Below are 13,330 nucleotides of genomic sequence, written 5' to 3'. Positions count from 1 at the left end.
ATTAGAAAGAACACAGCACATTTTATGTGGTTCTTCGGCAATAAAAACAAGAGCAAGGTGAATCTCTTTACTGTTTCAAATGTGATTTCTCTAAATGAAGGAAATCAAAGCATATGGCACGAAGCTTTAAAGTCTGTAAACGTGTGAATGTCATGATAAAAATGGAATTAGTGAGTGTTGTTACAAACTACTAGGCCATGTTCTCCGAAAGTGGAAGGGAATCTCTTGAAATCATTGTCGCCTTTTGCCGTGGATCAGACTAAATCTGGCTGTGGAAACTACTTCTCCTCCAAGACTGAAAATGAAATTTTGAAGAAATGGTTCTATTTAAATATACTGAAAGGGAGACTTAAAATTAGGCAATGTAGAAAGTGTTAAATGCTGCAGAGCAATCTTTGGATGTTTGAATCCCAGTTCCACCTACTATGTGACCTTGGGCAAGTCACTTGACCTCTCTAACCCTCTGTTTCCTTCTTTAAGCAAGAATGTTTATTCTCAGCTCGTCAAACTGTTATGAGGAGAATACCAATCACATCAGGAAAATATCTGGTCACGGTTAGGGCTGAAGAAATGGGAACTATTAAGTGATGAACGAGGCCCCTACTTTCAACGTAGTGCATCTAATGGTAATGATAGAGAGAGTAAGCTTCTAACAGTAGCCTCTAGAAAGGCTGTAAGTCACAACAAGGATTCAGGAAGGGGTCTTCAGAGGGGAGAACAGCCTGCCTTCATCAATGAGCACACAAGTTAATTATCAAGCTATTTCTTAATCTCTGCCACACTGTCCTCTCATTTGGAATTGAAATAAGAGAACTACCTGCCCTGGACAATGTGTTTAAGCTTTTATTGTGAATGGTAGCAGGTCGAGGACTGGAATGTAATTGACACATAGCCTAGATGTGAAAAGCATCAGTTGGAAGACTCTTAACAGACAATTACCCACAACAAAACAAGTTCAAAGCAGACGATGCTGCTTGGAAATCATGAATTTAGTCAAGGTTGAAAGGTACAAGAATAGTTAAGTATTTTGCACACACGAAATCTTGTTAATGATCCCGTTGAATTGATACCCTTGGAACGCAGTCTCTTCAGGGTTTTGTTTTGCTTGAGAGAGGCTGTCATTGTCATTGTCAGTTCAGCTGGGAGTTCCTTCCTTCATGTTCAGAACCTGGAAAAGAGAAATCATCATCTTAGTAGGAGTTAAGCAAAGATAGTAAAGTCCAATATTTGAAGTAAATCCATTTCCCCAAAACCACCAGCATCACGTGGAGCTTGTTAGAAAGGCAAATTCCTAGGTCACCTAGACCTACTTAGTTGGAAACTCCCAGCTTGGGGCCCAGAGATCTGTGCTTTCACGGGGCCCCCAGGTAATTCTGACTCAGCACATTAATGCTTGAGAAACACGCATGTCCCAGAGAGAGAAATGAACTCCCTCTTTTTGGGGAGCCACTACATTTTGGGGTCTTTTGGTTATATTAGCTTAATTTGTATCCCGATATGACTCAGGTATATTTGATTAATGTTAGAAATTAAATGCATTATCCCTAGGACTTGTCACTAAAGTAGCAGCTGGGTAGGGGGACTATTAGGAGATGTGAAATCTTAATTCTTACTTGGCTCATTTTGGCAATGCCTTGTTACACAAGTCAAAGCCAGCTTGTGAATTATACAATTACACATCATAAACCCATGACTGTAAATGGTAGTAGTGTGGGCAACTTGGGAAGAGAAGCTAATTTGGGTTTGTGCCAAATCTAAATTTATTGTGGCTTGCTTGTTTTGCCTTCTGTTCAAGTTTAGACTGAAGAAAGAATGAGTAGCTGTGATTTAAAAATACTTCTTTGTTCCCATATAGCACCCTTTACCTGCTGAGGTACGAAGATACTTTTTGTCCAAACTAGAGCTTATTACTCTTTCCAAGATTTTCTGGCTTTTCAGGCCTCCCACCATCCAGACCAGCCATTTGTGCCTAATGAAGGAATGACTGATCTTCTCAGGCCAGTTTTCACCTGCCTTGCAGCACAATTGTTTTCACCGGGTGCTAATGAGGCCAAGGCCTTGAGTTCAATTCCCACACAGGCTAATTAGCTTGGCTTTTCTCCATGAGCCTAGGCTGTGTTATTAAGGGTCATCAGCCTTCCTGAAGATGCCGCCATCCACCTTGCATTAGAGCCGCAGGTCATAAAAGGGGCCAGTGAGGATATAGGAAAGGATCCATGGAACCCTCCCATTGGCTCAAAATATTGAATCCAAGCATTTTGGCTCAAGGGAGTGGAAGTAAAGCTACAAAGAAGAGAAGACTTGTGTTTCCTAGGAAGATCAAGGACCTGGAGGTGGGGGTGGGGAGAAGCTGTATTTGTAGTGGGGGCCCACTTTCCTCTGCTCCTTCACAGAAACTGTCAGGGTAGTCAGAGGACTTTTAGTTATTCTTGACTGCATGTTGCTTGTCCTATATTTGGAGGTTCCCTCAGAGCATTTCAGAGTATTAGGAAGTAAAACCTTTGTATTCTCTGTACTGATGTGATGGGACGGTGGAAGCAGTCCCTTAAAAGTGAGGGCAAACTTGCACATTTCCTTCTGTTCTGTAACACCCTTGGCAGTGCCTTCCCCATGTCCCTTTCCTCATGTCCACTAAATAAGAGAAAAGACCTAAGGCTACAAACAGCAATTGGACTGAGTTCAAATTACAGAAGGAACCCAAAAGCCAACTTCAACCTCTATGGAAACGCAGGACAATCCCCAGCCATATCCAGGATTATGGGTTAGGCCCTGGAGCTGACCCAATCACTGTTTTGTGTTATAGAAACCATAAGGTGAAAGCTCCACTAATTTTTGTAAGAAGGATACAGTTAAAAGAAAGATGAAGGTTAACCTTGGAAATGATTGGCCATAATTGCTGATAAAATTCTGGGGCTCGTTTGCCATTATATCATAGTCTAGATTCCGTACACATTTACACAGATCTTTTCTGAATTAAGTCCATATCTTTGTCATTGAAGCATCAGCATTACTAACTGCAGCTCTGGGAGAGTTGGCAACAGGACTTGATGTCTTATTACCAAAGTGGGAGAGGAAGGCAGATGTGGACAGGTTTTAATTTTAAGAAACGTCCTTCCAGGCCAGCTGAGTGGCGCGTTGGTTGAGTTGGCTTGGGACGCCAGCTCTGAGCAGCAGGGCCCCAGTTCGGATCCCACATGAGGGCCAATGATGCTGCACCCTCTACAGCTAAGATGGTGAACAACAGCTCGACCTGGAGCTGGGCTGCTGTGAGTTGCCAGTGACGGCATAGGCTGCAGCCCCTGCTGCAGTGGGCTGCCATAAGCTACCGTGAGTGGCTGGCAGTCAGCATGAGCAGCCGGCAGCCGGCGTGAGCTGCTGTGAGTCACTGTGAGTGTCTGTCCAATGGCTGGTGACCGATCTACCTCATCCAGGAAAAGCACAATGATAATACCAACTTGGGCCAGTGAAGCGATATCCTCCACAACTAGGCTGAAGAACAAAAGGACATCGACTTGTCTGTTCCCCTTCCCCAATTCCCCAATGCTGTTCTCCTCCCGCAATTCCCCAATAAAAAATAAAAAAAATCTTAAAAATAAAAAAAAGAAATGTCCTTCAGCTTCTGAAAACTGCTGCTAATTCTCACAATGCCTAGCTAAGTTATTAAACTTCTTTCTAACACTGAGAGATATATGGGTTTCTAATAGACCTGCTCCCTTGGTACGCCCTCTTTGTGAATAAGACAACTGCAAGATGTTTTCCATTTTCATAACAACCTACTTTCATTGAGGCAGAATTTCCAAAGCAAGGGGAGTGATAAGCTGTTTTGTTTGGTCTATGCAAATACGAAACTAACTGTTGAATTGGTTTTTCATATTCCCAGGAAATACATTCAAAAGAATGGTACCAATGTGTGCAATAGCTAATTATTCAACTTAAGGTGGAATGAAACAGGAGGGCTTCCTAAACTTGTGAAAAGAAGAACAAGGCATAAAAAGATACGGTAGACAAGCAAGACGTGTTTACAAAAAAGTGACTTTCTTTTCAGGTGACGTTAAATACTGATAAATATTGTCCCCTTGGAGCAGTCCCTCTCTGCGATGGCCCATTCAATCTATTTTATACTATTGTCACTCAGAGACCTTTTTGGAACTATTTTTTTGTAATTGCCTCCAAGCTTACAGAATATTCTTCTGAATATCATGGGGGAAATTTTGCTCCTTGAGAAAGGAGTTGAATTCTTCAAAACATTCCGAGCTATGCAGAGCCAGGTTTGGGAGGCGAAAGCAACTCAACGTGGATATTGCTGCTTAATTCAAAGGTGAGGCACTATAGATTATCTTGTTTGTATGTGTGTGTGGGTATTTTGTGAAATGATCTATGAGGGTAAGCCCAGCGTATGTAAAATTATTTTAGAGGGTTTTGGGGTGGTGATTGGTGTTACTCTTCAGACAAATAGAAGGCACTGCTGTCAAACATCCACTCACAGAAAGTCCCCCAAGGCACTTGACCGAGAAAGGGCCTGGCCAGCCGGGCACTGAGAAGTCAATCCCAAATTCCTGGAGCCCTCAGAGCCATGTGATCCACCAATAAAAAGTGTGCTGGTCACAGAACACCTGTGACACCTATCATACAGGTGTGAGCAAGAGAATCTCACTCAGGCTTCGTACAGAATTGGTCCTCATTTCTGTATTGGTTGATGTAATCACGATTTTTTTTTAAGGGCTCCTAGAGACATTCTCTCTAGGTGCTTAATGCAACCAATGAACTTGTAGTTTGTTTTTAGCCTAGAGAATTCACAATGGACCAAAGGGCAGTGAAACATAAAACTTCCCCTCAGAAAAGCCTCCAAGCCTCTGTGAAGGGGCCACCAATCAACGAGTTAATAGTGAAGGAGCCAGCTCTGTGAGTGACAAGCAGTATTATTTAGCATCAGAAACAGTGAGAAGCCACGGTGCTAATGCATCCTTCGTCCTTCATATTTAAGGACATTCCCAGATGTCTGTCATGGCAGCAGACCATCCAAGGCGGACAGCACAGGCTCTTGTCCTGGTTTCACCAGTGAAAAGCTATAGGACCATCTCACTTTCCTCACTGGGACTCTAAAATGGAGAGAATGATAGAATCTTCCTGAATCTTCCTCCTAAGACTGCTGTGAGCATTAAAAGAAGTAAACTGCTTCTTCCAGTACTTGGGGTATAGTCAATACTCAATAAAAATAGCTATTATTTTTATTTCTAGTATTGCAGTTATATATTTTTGCCTCTTATCATAAATTTCATGAAAACGTCTTAAAAGCTAATGAGAATCTCTTCGTTTTCAGTTGCCTCGTTTTCTTCCCATACATTTTATTCTCTCCTTTATCTCGTTGACTGCCTTTGTATCTACACTATGCCAACTTGGTGTGATTATTTTCCCCTATCCTCTGTAAAATCATATGTAGGACAAATCTGTTGCCCTAAGATATGTTCACTAAGGTTTGAAATGTTAGGATGGAACCTGAACTAAGTAACATTGGAACAAAAATGAAGAAGTGCTGTTTTTTGCATAAAAGGTCACAAACAAGAATGCTCTCTTCTAAAAACATCCGTGAAGAGGTCCCTTTCCCAAGTGTTCATCAAAAGTAAATGTAGCTGTAGACCCCTAGGGATTTACTCAAATAATCTATGGCCCCACTATCAAAATATTCTGGTAGGAACTGGCAGATTTGTAAAAATCCCATCAATGCACAATTGCTAATAAAACCCCTACAATGGAGGTTTGAATCAACACCACTTTGATGTGCTAAGAGGAAAAATAAGCTATTATGTTGAAAAGAAAAGAGCATGGGAATTGTCTACTCATTTCCTCGGCATGTATTGGTGTCAGCCGAATGTGATGGCTGTGAAGGCTTGAGTCGTATACAATTTTATTCTCCCCTACTGGACCTTCCTCTCCTTCCAACTCTCCCTAAACACCTTCCACCCTCACCCCACCCCACCCCTCCCCTACTTCTCCAGTAGGTTCCTTATACATACTTTGTGTCTTGAACCCACCTCTTTAAAGTTGCTGCTAATCTTGGAATCCCAAGTACACTGGCGAATACCCAGGGGCTCCCCTTGGAGGTGACTGATGGCTCCTGGTCCCCTTTGCTTCTATGAGGCTGAGCAAATTCCTCGCAGCTTCTTCCCACAAAATGTACTCCGGCAGCTGCTGCTTCAAGCTCCCTCCTTTGTAAACATACGGGGTCTCTCCTGTGCTCTTTTTCCCCATCAAGTGCCCTGTAAAACAACAAGGGAGGCGTAGAAGAGGGAAAGGGGGTCAAATATATGGTGATGGAAGGAGAACTGACTCTGGGTGGTGAACACACAATGCAATATATAGATGATGTATTACAGAATTGTACACCTGAAACCTATATACTTTTTTTTTTTTAAAGATTTTTATTGGTGAATTGGGGGGATGGGAACAGTGCTGGGGAATTGGGGGAAAGGGGACAGACAAGTTGCTGTCGTTTTTGTTCTTCAGTCTAGTTGTGGAGGATGTTGCTTCACTGGCCCAAGTTGGCACCATCATTGCGCTCTTCCCAGGTGAGGCAGATCAGTCGCCGGCTTCTGGACGTCCGCTCACTGCGGCTGCTGGCCGCTCACGCTGGCTGCTGGCTACACACGCCGGCTGCTGGCTACACACGGTAGCCCATGGTAACCCACTGCCACAGGGACTGCAGCCCACGCTGTCGCCGGCGACTCACAGCAGCCCAGCTCCAGGTTGAGCCGTTGTTCAGCATCTTAGCTGTGGAGGGCAGTGTCACTGGCCCTCATATGTGGGATCCGAACCGGGGCACTCTGGCATCCCAAGCGAGTTCTTAACCGTCGCGCCACTCGGCCGGCCCTGAAACCTATATACTTTTACTAACCAATGTCACCCCAATAAATCTAATAAAAATTAAAACAAAGACAGAACATCACCAATTTAACCCACAGGAATGAATGAATGAGAAATTCGAAAGGACCCCCATTATGACTGTGCTGCTTCCTTCTAAATGCAGGATAAGTCGCATTTTATTATTAGGAGTTAGTTCATAAATGACTGACAGATTTTGCTCTGTGTTCTAAATATGCAATGAGCTGAAAGAATTCAGACTGCAACTCAGAAGCCCTGGGTTTGGTCCCAGCCCCTCTGCTAACTAGCTAGGTGACCCCTGGGATGTCACTTCACTTCCCCAGTTTTCAATTTCTCAGCTATAAAATGAACAGGTTGAACTAGATGATGAAATCTAAGGGAGCTTCCATATCTAAAATTCTATCACCAATTCTGTGTGCACCAAATTCCATTCCCAACTGAATGGTGGCATCAAAACATCCTCCCCCGCCAATTTTAAATTGCTGCTGAAAAGTCTGGATGCTTTTCTTTGTGCGATTAAAAGAAAGGGGGAAAAAAAGGTGTTGGTTATCTCATATCTGTAATACAAATGTAGCAAAGGAATTTTTCATTTAAACGTTCTCAGAATTTTAGCCGAGATTAAATCTAGGAAGCGTCACCTAGAAATCACAGTTTTGTTAAGCATGTAACCAAAAACCAGTTGAAAACAAGTTCTGACCAACACTTCCCAGCCACATAAATGCAGGATTTTCTCTTGGATGTCTAAAATGGTCAGTGAAAGTCATCGGTGGTTCCAGGGATGTGCACCTGCCATGTAAATATAATAAATTAAAGCTGCTGCACAGGAGGCCAAACCACTAAAACGTGGAAATTCATGTATGCAGGTGGGGATAGCTATAGGATCAGAAGTGGGGATAGAGCTCAGCCTGCATTCTTCACTTGGGCCCATAGCTTAAATATGCTCACATTAGCTTTCTTACTTTCTTTATTTGATTTTTTTCCCCCATCTCTCTGCAATCGATTTTTATAGCATTTTCAAATTTCTAATAGTAATAAAACTATGGTCCTTTTGATTTAAAGTTTCCAAGGAAAGAGCTCTTTGTGGCTCCAATGGTGACTGGCATTAGAAGCATGGCAGTGAGTTCCACAGACCTCAGTCACTCAAAATAGAAAGAGGCCCCTTCCCAGTAGCTCTATCTTTCGAGAGAAGCCCTTACCGTGCCTTCATTGCTGCTTGTGTATTGCAATGTACAGTTTACAGGATGTTTAAATGCAGATAGTTTCATTTGATCCACCCTGTAGTAAGTTTGATGAACATGAGACTTGCTAAAGGTCACCCACACACAAGCAAAGATTCTAGTATTAAAAATCAGCTCATAGTCCAGACTCTACTATATTACACTGCTGTGAAGTCTTTGAACTTCCTAAGGCTATAGGGCCGTTAGAAATCATTCTCGGGTCTGGAAATAAAGATAAGGTCCACAAAAGGCTTTCTAATATTTTTCAAAATAGGAATCCTATATCAGCATATCATGACTCATTACGTGACTCAGAAAATTAATTCTGTGAGTATTGGGGAGCCTTAAAAGGAGCTTTTACTGCATTGCAGTGTGAACACTTGTCAAGTCACTTACGACTCAAGACTATTGAGGACTGTCTCAACTGAAGGGTTGGAATCCTGAATAACTGGCCCCTCACTGATCTGCTTGGTCAAGCTGGTGCCCAGATATCCACTAGATAACCTTGCATTTAGCCATAACAGTGATTGTGTTGCACAATTTCCCAGGAAGTAGCAAGGCATTTGGCTTTATTTACATGGAGGAAATTGAATCATGGTGATGGAAAAGCAGGATTAGAACCTGATGCTCCCGGTAATGACCTCGGTCACTCTTGCCTTCCATCATTACCTATCATCTCATTAGGATGCTGGAAAGGAGAAAGGTGTCATTGCCAATGAAGCAGAGAGGAAATGGAGATGTTTTCAAATAAAAGCTTCATTTTTGTCTTGCCTGAATAATTTTGTGGACTTTTCTAAAATGGGAGGATGAAGTAGTCCCCCATTCTGTGACTGATTTAACACAGACCCTTGCAATATTTTTCTGAATTTTTAATATTTGCATATTTGGTGGGTGGGTAGTGTTCTGATCCCCAACCCTAGATCCAATTACTGGTTATTAAGGAAAGCCCACCATTTGTAACATCCCAGGGAACCACGCATTCCCTGGGTCCTATTTCACTTTTGAGCTGGCAACTGTCACCCAAATAATCATCTCCATGGCAACATGGATGATACGCCCACTTCCATCTTTTCTCCCATCATCTTTTGTTATCTGTCCATGTCATAATAACGGAGAACTCAGCATAGACAAAAGACAGGCACTTGAAAAAATAAAACTGTGCCCAGAGGGGAGGGAAAAAGGGTTTGTCCTTTTAATCACTGAAAAAATACCACTAACATGGCAGGTTTGCAACATAAATGAATTTTCTTGACCTCAAAACTTGGAGATTACCCTAACTTAGGAAAATACCTATTAAGATCTACAGTGTTGAGCTCTCCTAAGAGCCAGTTTTGCTAAACAGATACTTAAACTATATTTCACAGTTTCTGGGGCAGCAGTACAATGTAAAAACATTCTGTTGCTGAACACTGGTGTTTCAGAATTCAAGGGCACGCTTCACATCAAAGTTAGAGCCACCACCAGTGTGCGTGTTGACCTATATTTTCATCACACAAACAAAACATTTCCAAGAACATCAAGCCAGAGAAGAACGTGTTAAGTTTTCAATTTGTTAACTTGTATTCCATTGCCACACCACACTTCTCTCAACTGGGAGAAACAGTTCACTTAACAAACCTGCAAATTTGTGCTGACAGCTTCCTCATGGACAGCAACATGTAGCTTTAGTTTGATATAATTAAAACTAAACTGCATGTCGCCAGTGACTGAGGACAGCAGGCATTTACTTCGGACACTGGAAAGCTAAATTTAAAATCTAACAGTGTTTTCCATGCTTATGAATGCTCACATTCCCACAGAAGGCATGTCTGCCCAAAGCAAACTTTTTCTCAACCTCAATGTCATTTTAGGACCAAATGTGATTTTCTCCTTCTCCTCTTTTTTTCCTTTCTTCTTCCTTAATTCTACATAGCTAGCCAAGGGAGAAAAAGGAAAGAAAACAAAAAAGTGTGTTTGAGAGCAAATAAGAAAATTTAAGGTTGCCACTGGTCTGTATGCATTTTGGGGTAGGAAAGTCCAAGTACCTCCAGGAAGGATGATTAAATGCCAGACACCCTAACTACCTGGGGACAGATGTGCTCTGGAACTACAGCCATCAGGGTTGGCTTGCACAGGAAGTAACGTGGTCCTAGCTTCCCAGTGAACTCTCTCCTTCTCCTTTTGGCCTGCATGAGTCACCTAATAATAAGCCTTTTTAGTGCAAAAAATACGGATGAGCAAAAAGAAGTTAGAAATCTCGAGGTTTCATTTCACCTTCCCAGTCCACCAGCTGGTAGCTGGACTGGACCATAGCCACTAGTTCTAAGCTCCCAGAAGCCCTTTTCAGTGTCATCTCTAAACTTGGCTTCTTTAACATCTTCTAGGTATCCTTCTCTCCAGAGTGGGTTGTTTGTTTGTTTGTTTGTTTGTTTGTTTGTTTTATCTTCACCCATCCCAACCTGTCCTCTCCATACCAGACTCCCTGTGTTCCTCCTGTCCCTCAGAGATCACAAATACTTTCATCCCTGAGGCTGAGAGACTTGGCAAATGACTCTTTCAGCGACAATGAAAACCACTCTGTCACAACCAGGAGTTCTCAGATTCTCTGACAGAAGCATATGCTACACAGAGATGCTGAGGACCTGTTCCAGCCTCCCCCCTTCCCATAGATTCATCCTCATCTTCACACGAGGATCTGCCTTTTGATTGATAATTGAATTAGCAATTATCTTTCCAACACATTGTCTCCTACTCCTAAATAGATGAAATAAAATACACACCACCATCACCACCACCCTTAAATCTCTTTAGGGATCGACCAGCTTCCCAGGAAATGTTGGGGTTGCTGTAGTTGGTTTTATGGGGAGGTTTCTGAGGAAATTGGACGTTTTGCATTAGCCAGAGGCTATGCTTGGGGTGGCCGAGAGCCCTTGGGTGACTTTGGGTGAGCTTCGGACGGCTGCCTGCCTCCCAGCTGCAGGAAAGCTGTGAGTGCGCGACCCTGCCCTCGCCGCTGGGGGCCCGGGGACCCGGTGGAGAGAACCTCCAAGCCTGTGCCTGGAGAGCAGGATTTGCTGGCAGAGCGCAAGGGAAAGGAGGTAGGGGAGAGGACGAGGTCGCGGGTCTAGAGAGGGGGAGAAAAACGGGGCTCAGGGGACAGAGAGCCCGGGGTCAGCGTGGAAAGCAGGTGTGATTCCAGGGCTCCAAGCCTGCTGGATGGAAAGAAGGGTTGGGTAGAAGGGCAGAGAAAAAACGATCGCTGCAAAGGCAGAAGGAGTGAGAAAATTCAGGAGAGCCACAAACAGAGGTGGGATTCACGCCCTGCTCACTGAACAGATTTGAAACCCAGAGCGGGCGCGCGCGCCCCAGGTCCCCCACCTGTGGCTTTGCCCGACGCAAAGGCGCAGCCTGAGTTCACGCAGGTCCGGGTCGCGGCTGTGGGGCTGGACCAGGGCTTCGAGACGCGCTCGGGGACCCCCGCTTCCCGAAGTTGTTCACGGAAAGAATAAAAGGAGGTGTCGGATAGGTGCGCAGGGAAGGTGATCTCCTTCGCGTAGGGTTGGGTGTTTTGGAGAGCTGCGCGTCGGCTCGGGTACACCCGGGGAAGAGGAAAGAGAGCGGGACAGGACCAAGGGCCCAGCCCGCTGTCCAGGACGGGGAAGGGTGGGGTCGGATTTGGGGAGAACGGGCATGTTTGGATAGAAAGGTCAGAGCAAACCCAGCCCCCAAATCCGGGCCTCAGGAACGCTGAGAGACGGGGAGGCGGCCCCCCGCGACTGGCCGGTCCCGCCGAGGACTCGTGCACGCCGGACACTCACCTACCGCCCAGTGGTTGCCGCGCGGGTACATCTTGGCCAGCACGGTCTCTCTGGCCTCCGGCACCGGGGCGGCCGGCCCCCGAGGCGCTTGGCAGAGGACCAGCGCCAGCAGAACCAGCGGCAGCTCGCGGCCGCGCATGGTCCTGGAAGGAAGCCCTTGGAGCGCGCGGCGAGGCTGGGTGGAGAGCGCTCCGTCCCCGAGGACGAGTGACCGCTGGACCAGGACCTCGGAGAAGCTGTGCCGCCGCCGCCGCCCGCGCCACTGCTGCAGCCTCCACCAGGCCCCGATTTTATAAGAAAGCCCTGACGAGGGGGGGCTGGGGGCTCCTCCACAGCAGACCGGAGCGCTCTGACGTCTCCCTATAGCGAGCTGGGGGCGCCGGGACAACCGCTCCCGAAAGTCATCCATCTTCCTGCTGAGGGATGAAAAGGCTGAGTGTACACTGTCCCTCTCCCTTTCCGTCGTAGGGACTCCTCTGTCCCCACGTTGGATTAATTCTTCCTGTCCTCGACGCCTTCGCTCCAACACAGTTCCGAGAACTCCCTCCCAGCCTCACCCCAGCGCCCACCGCATTAGCTGTCTTCAGATCCTGCGAGGGGGAGCAGTGACCCCGCAGCCTGATTCTAGGGGTGGAGGGGTGCAGAAGGCTTCTTTCAGGTTCTCCTTTGCTGGAGGGGGTTGGAACCAGGATCGCAAGGACTCCTGATTCTCAGAGCCTTTCTACGTGGACCACCTCCCTCCTCGCGGTCCCAGCCCACAGGCTTCCCCCTTGCAGACCCGCTCCCCTTCTCCACCACCACCAGCAATACCCTCACCCCACTGGGTCTTCAGAGGCGGCCCTGCCCATGTGCATGGTGAGATGGAGAATGGAGCCGCAAGGATATGTTCTGTGAACAGAGCTAACAATCGTTTTACTATACACCTGGCTCCTTTCACAAGCATGGGAGCACTGCTTCCATCTGATAGATGAAGCTTTGACGCTGATTTCCCTAGGCTGCGTCTACCAGAAAGCACAGGCTGCCACTCATACACTTCCTGGAGTTGCCCAACTTTTCTCTGCTCCTTCTGTTCTCAGATGTAAGAATGGTCACAGGCCCAACACCCTGGGTTCTCAATGTCATGGACACAAAAGGGATGGGCACCGTAGAAGCCACAATAAACAGGAGCTGGTAGGATGGTGTGGCCCGCCTTTCAGCTGTGGGAGCTGGGGTGTATTTGTGTGTCCCTGCAGGCCTAGTCCTCATCACATGCTGGTGAATTGGCTCACTGGTGGGTCCCGGGTATTGCATGTCAGCACTGATGTTAATACTAATGAAGTTGAAATTGTACATTTTTCTCTGTATATCTGATCAATAGATTTATGCCATTCTTAGATGATTCCATGATCACATTGCATGACTGAGTGTTCTTGGGCTTGGAAGAGTATTGCCATGCAT

The 13,330-nt window shown here is 45.6% G+C and overlaps 1 protein-coding gene across 1 annotated transcript; it reads right to left on the bottom strand.

Moving 5' to 3' along the window:
* Positions 1-62: 62 nt before the first annotated feature.
* GRP (gastrin releasing peptide) lies at positions 63-12,319 on the bottom strand. The gene is made up of 3 exons (XM_019640616.1): positions 11,894-12,319; positions 6,033-6,257; positions 63-1,168 (listed from the first exon to the last, which is right to left on the bottom strand). Exons 1-2 carry the CDS (start codon positions 12,300-12,302, stop codon positions 6,049-6,051), a joined length of 618 nt encoding a protein of 205 aa, XP_019496161.1. The 5' UTR covers positions 12,303-12,319; the 3' UTR covers positions 63-1,168; positions 6,033-6,048.
* Between the last annotated feature and the right edge of the window lie 1,011 nt (positions 12,320-13,330).

The sequence above is a fragment of the Hipposideros armiger genome, unplaced genomic scaffold (assembly GCF_001890085.2).
Source record: "Hipposideros armiger isolate ML-2016 unplaced genomic scaffold, ASM189008v1 scaffold_52, whole genome shotgun sequence".
NCBI classification, from domain to species: Eukaryota; Metazoa; Chordata; class Mammalia; order Chiroptera; family Hipposideridae; genus Hipposideros; species Hipposideros armiger.
This window is presented reverse-complemented; position numbering and strand designations above follow the sequence as displayed.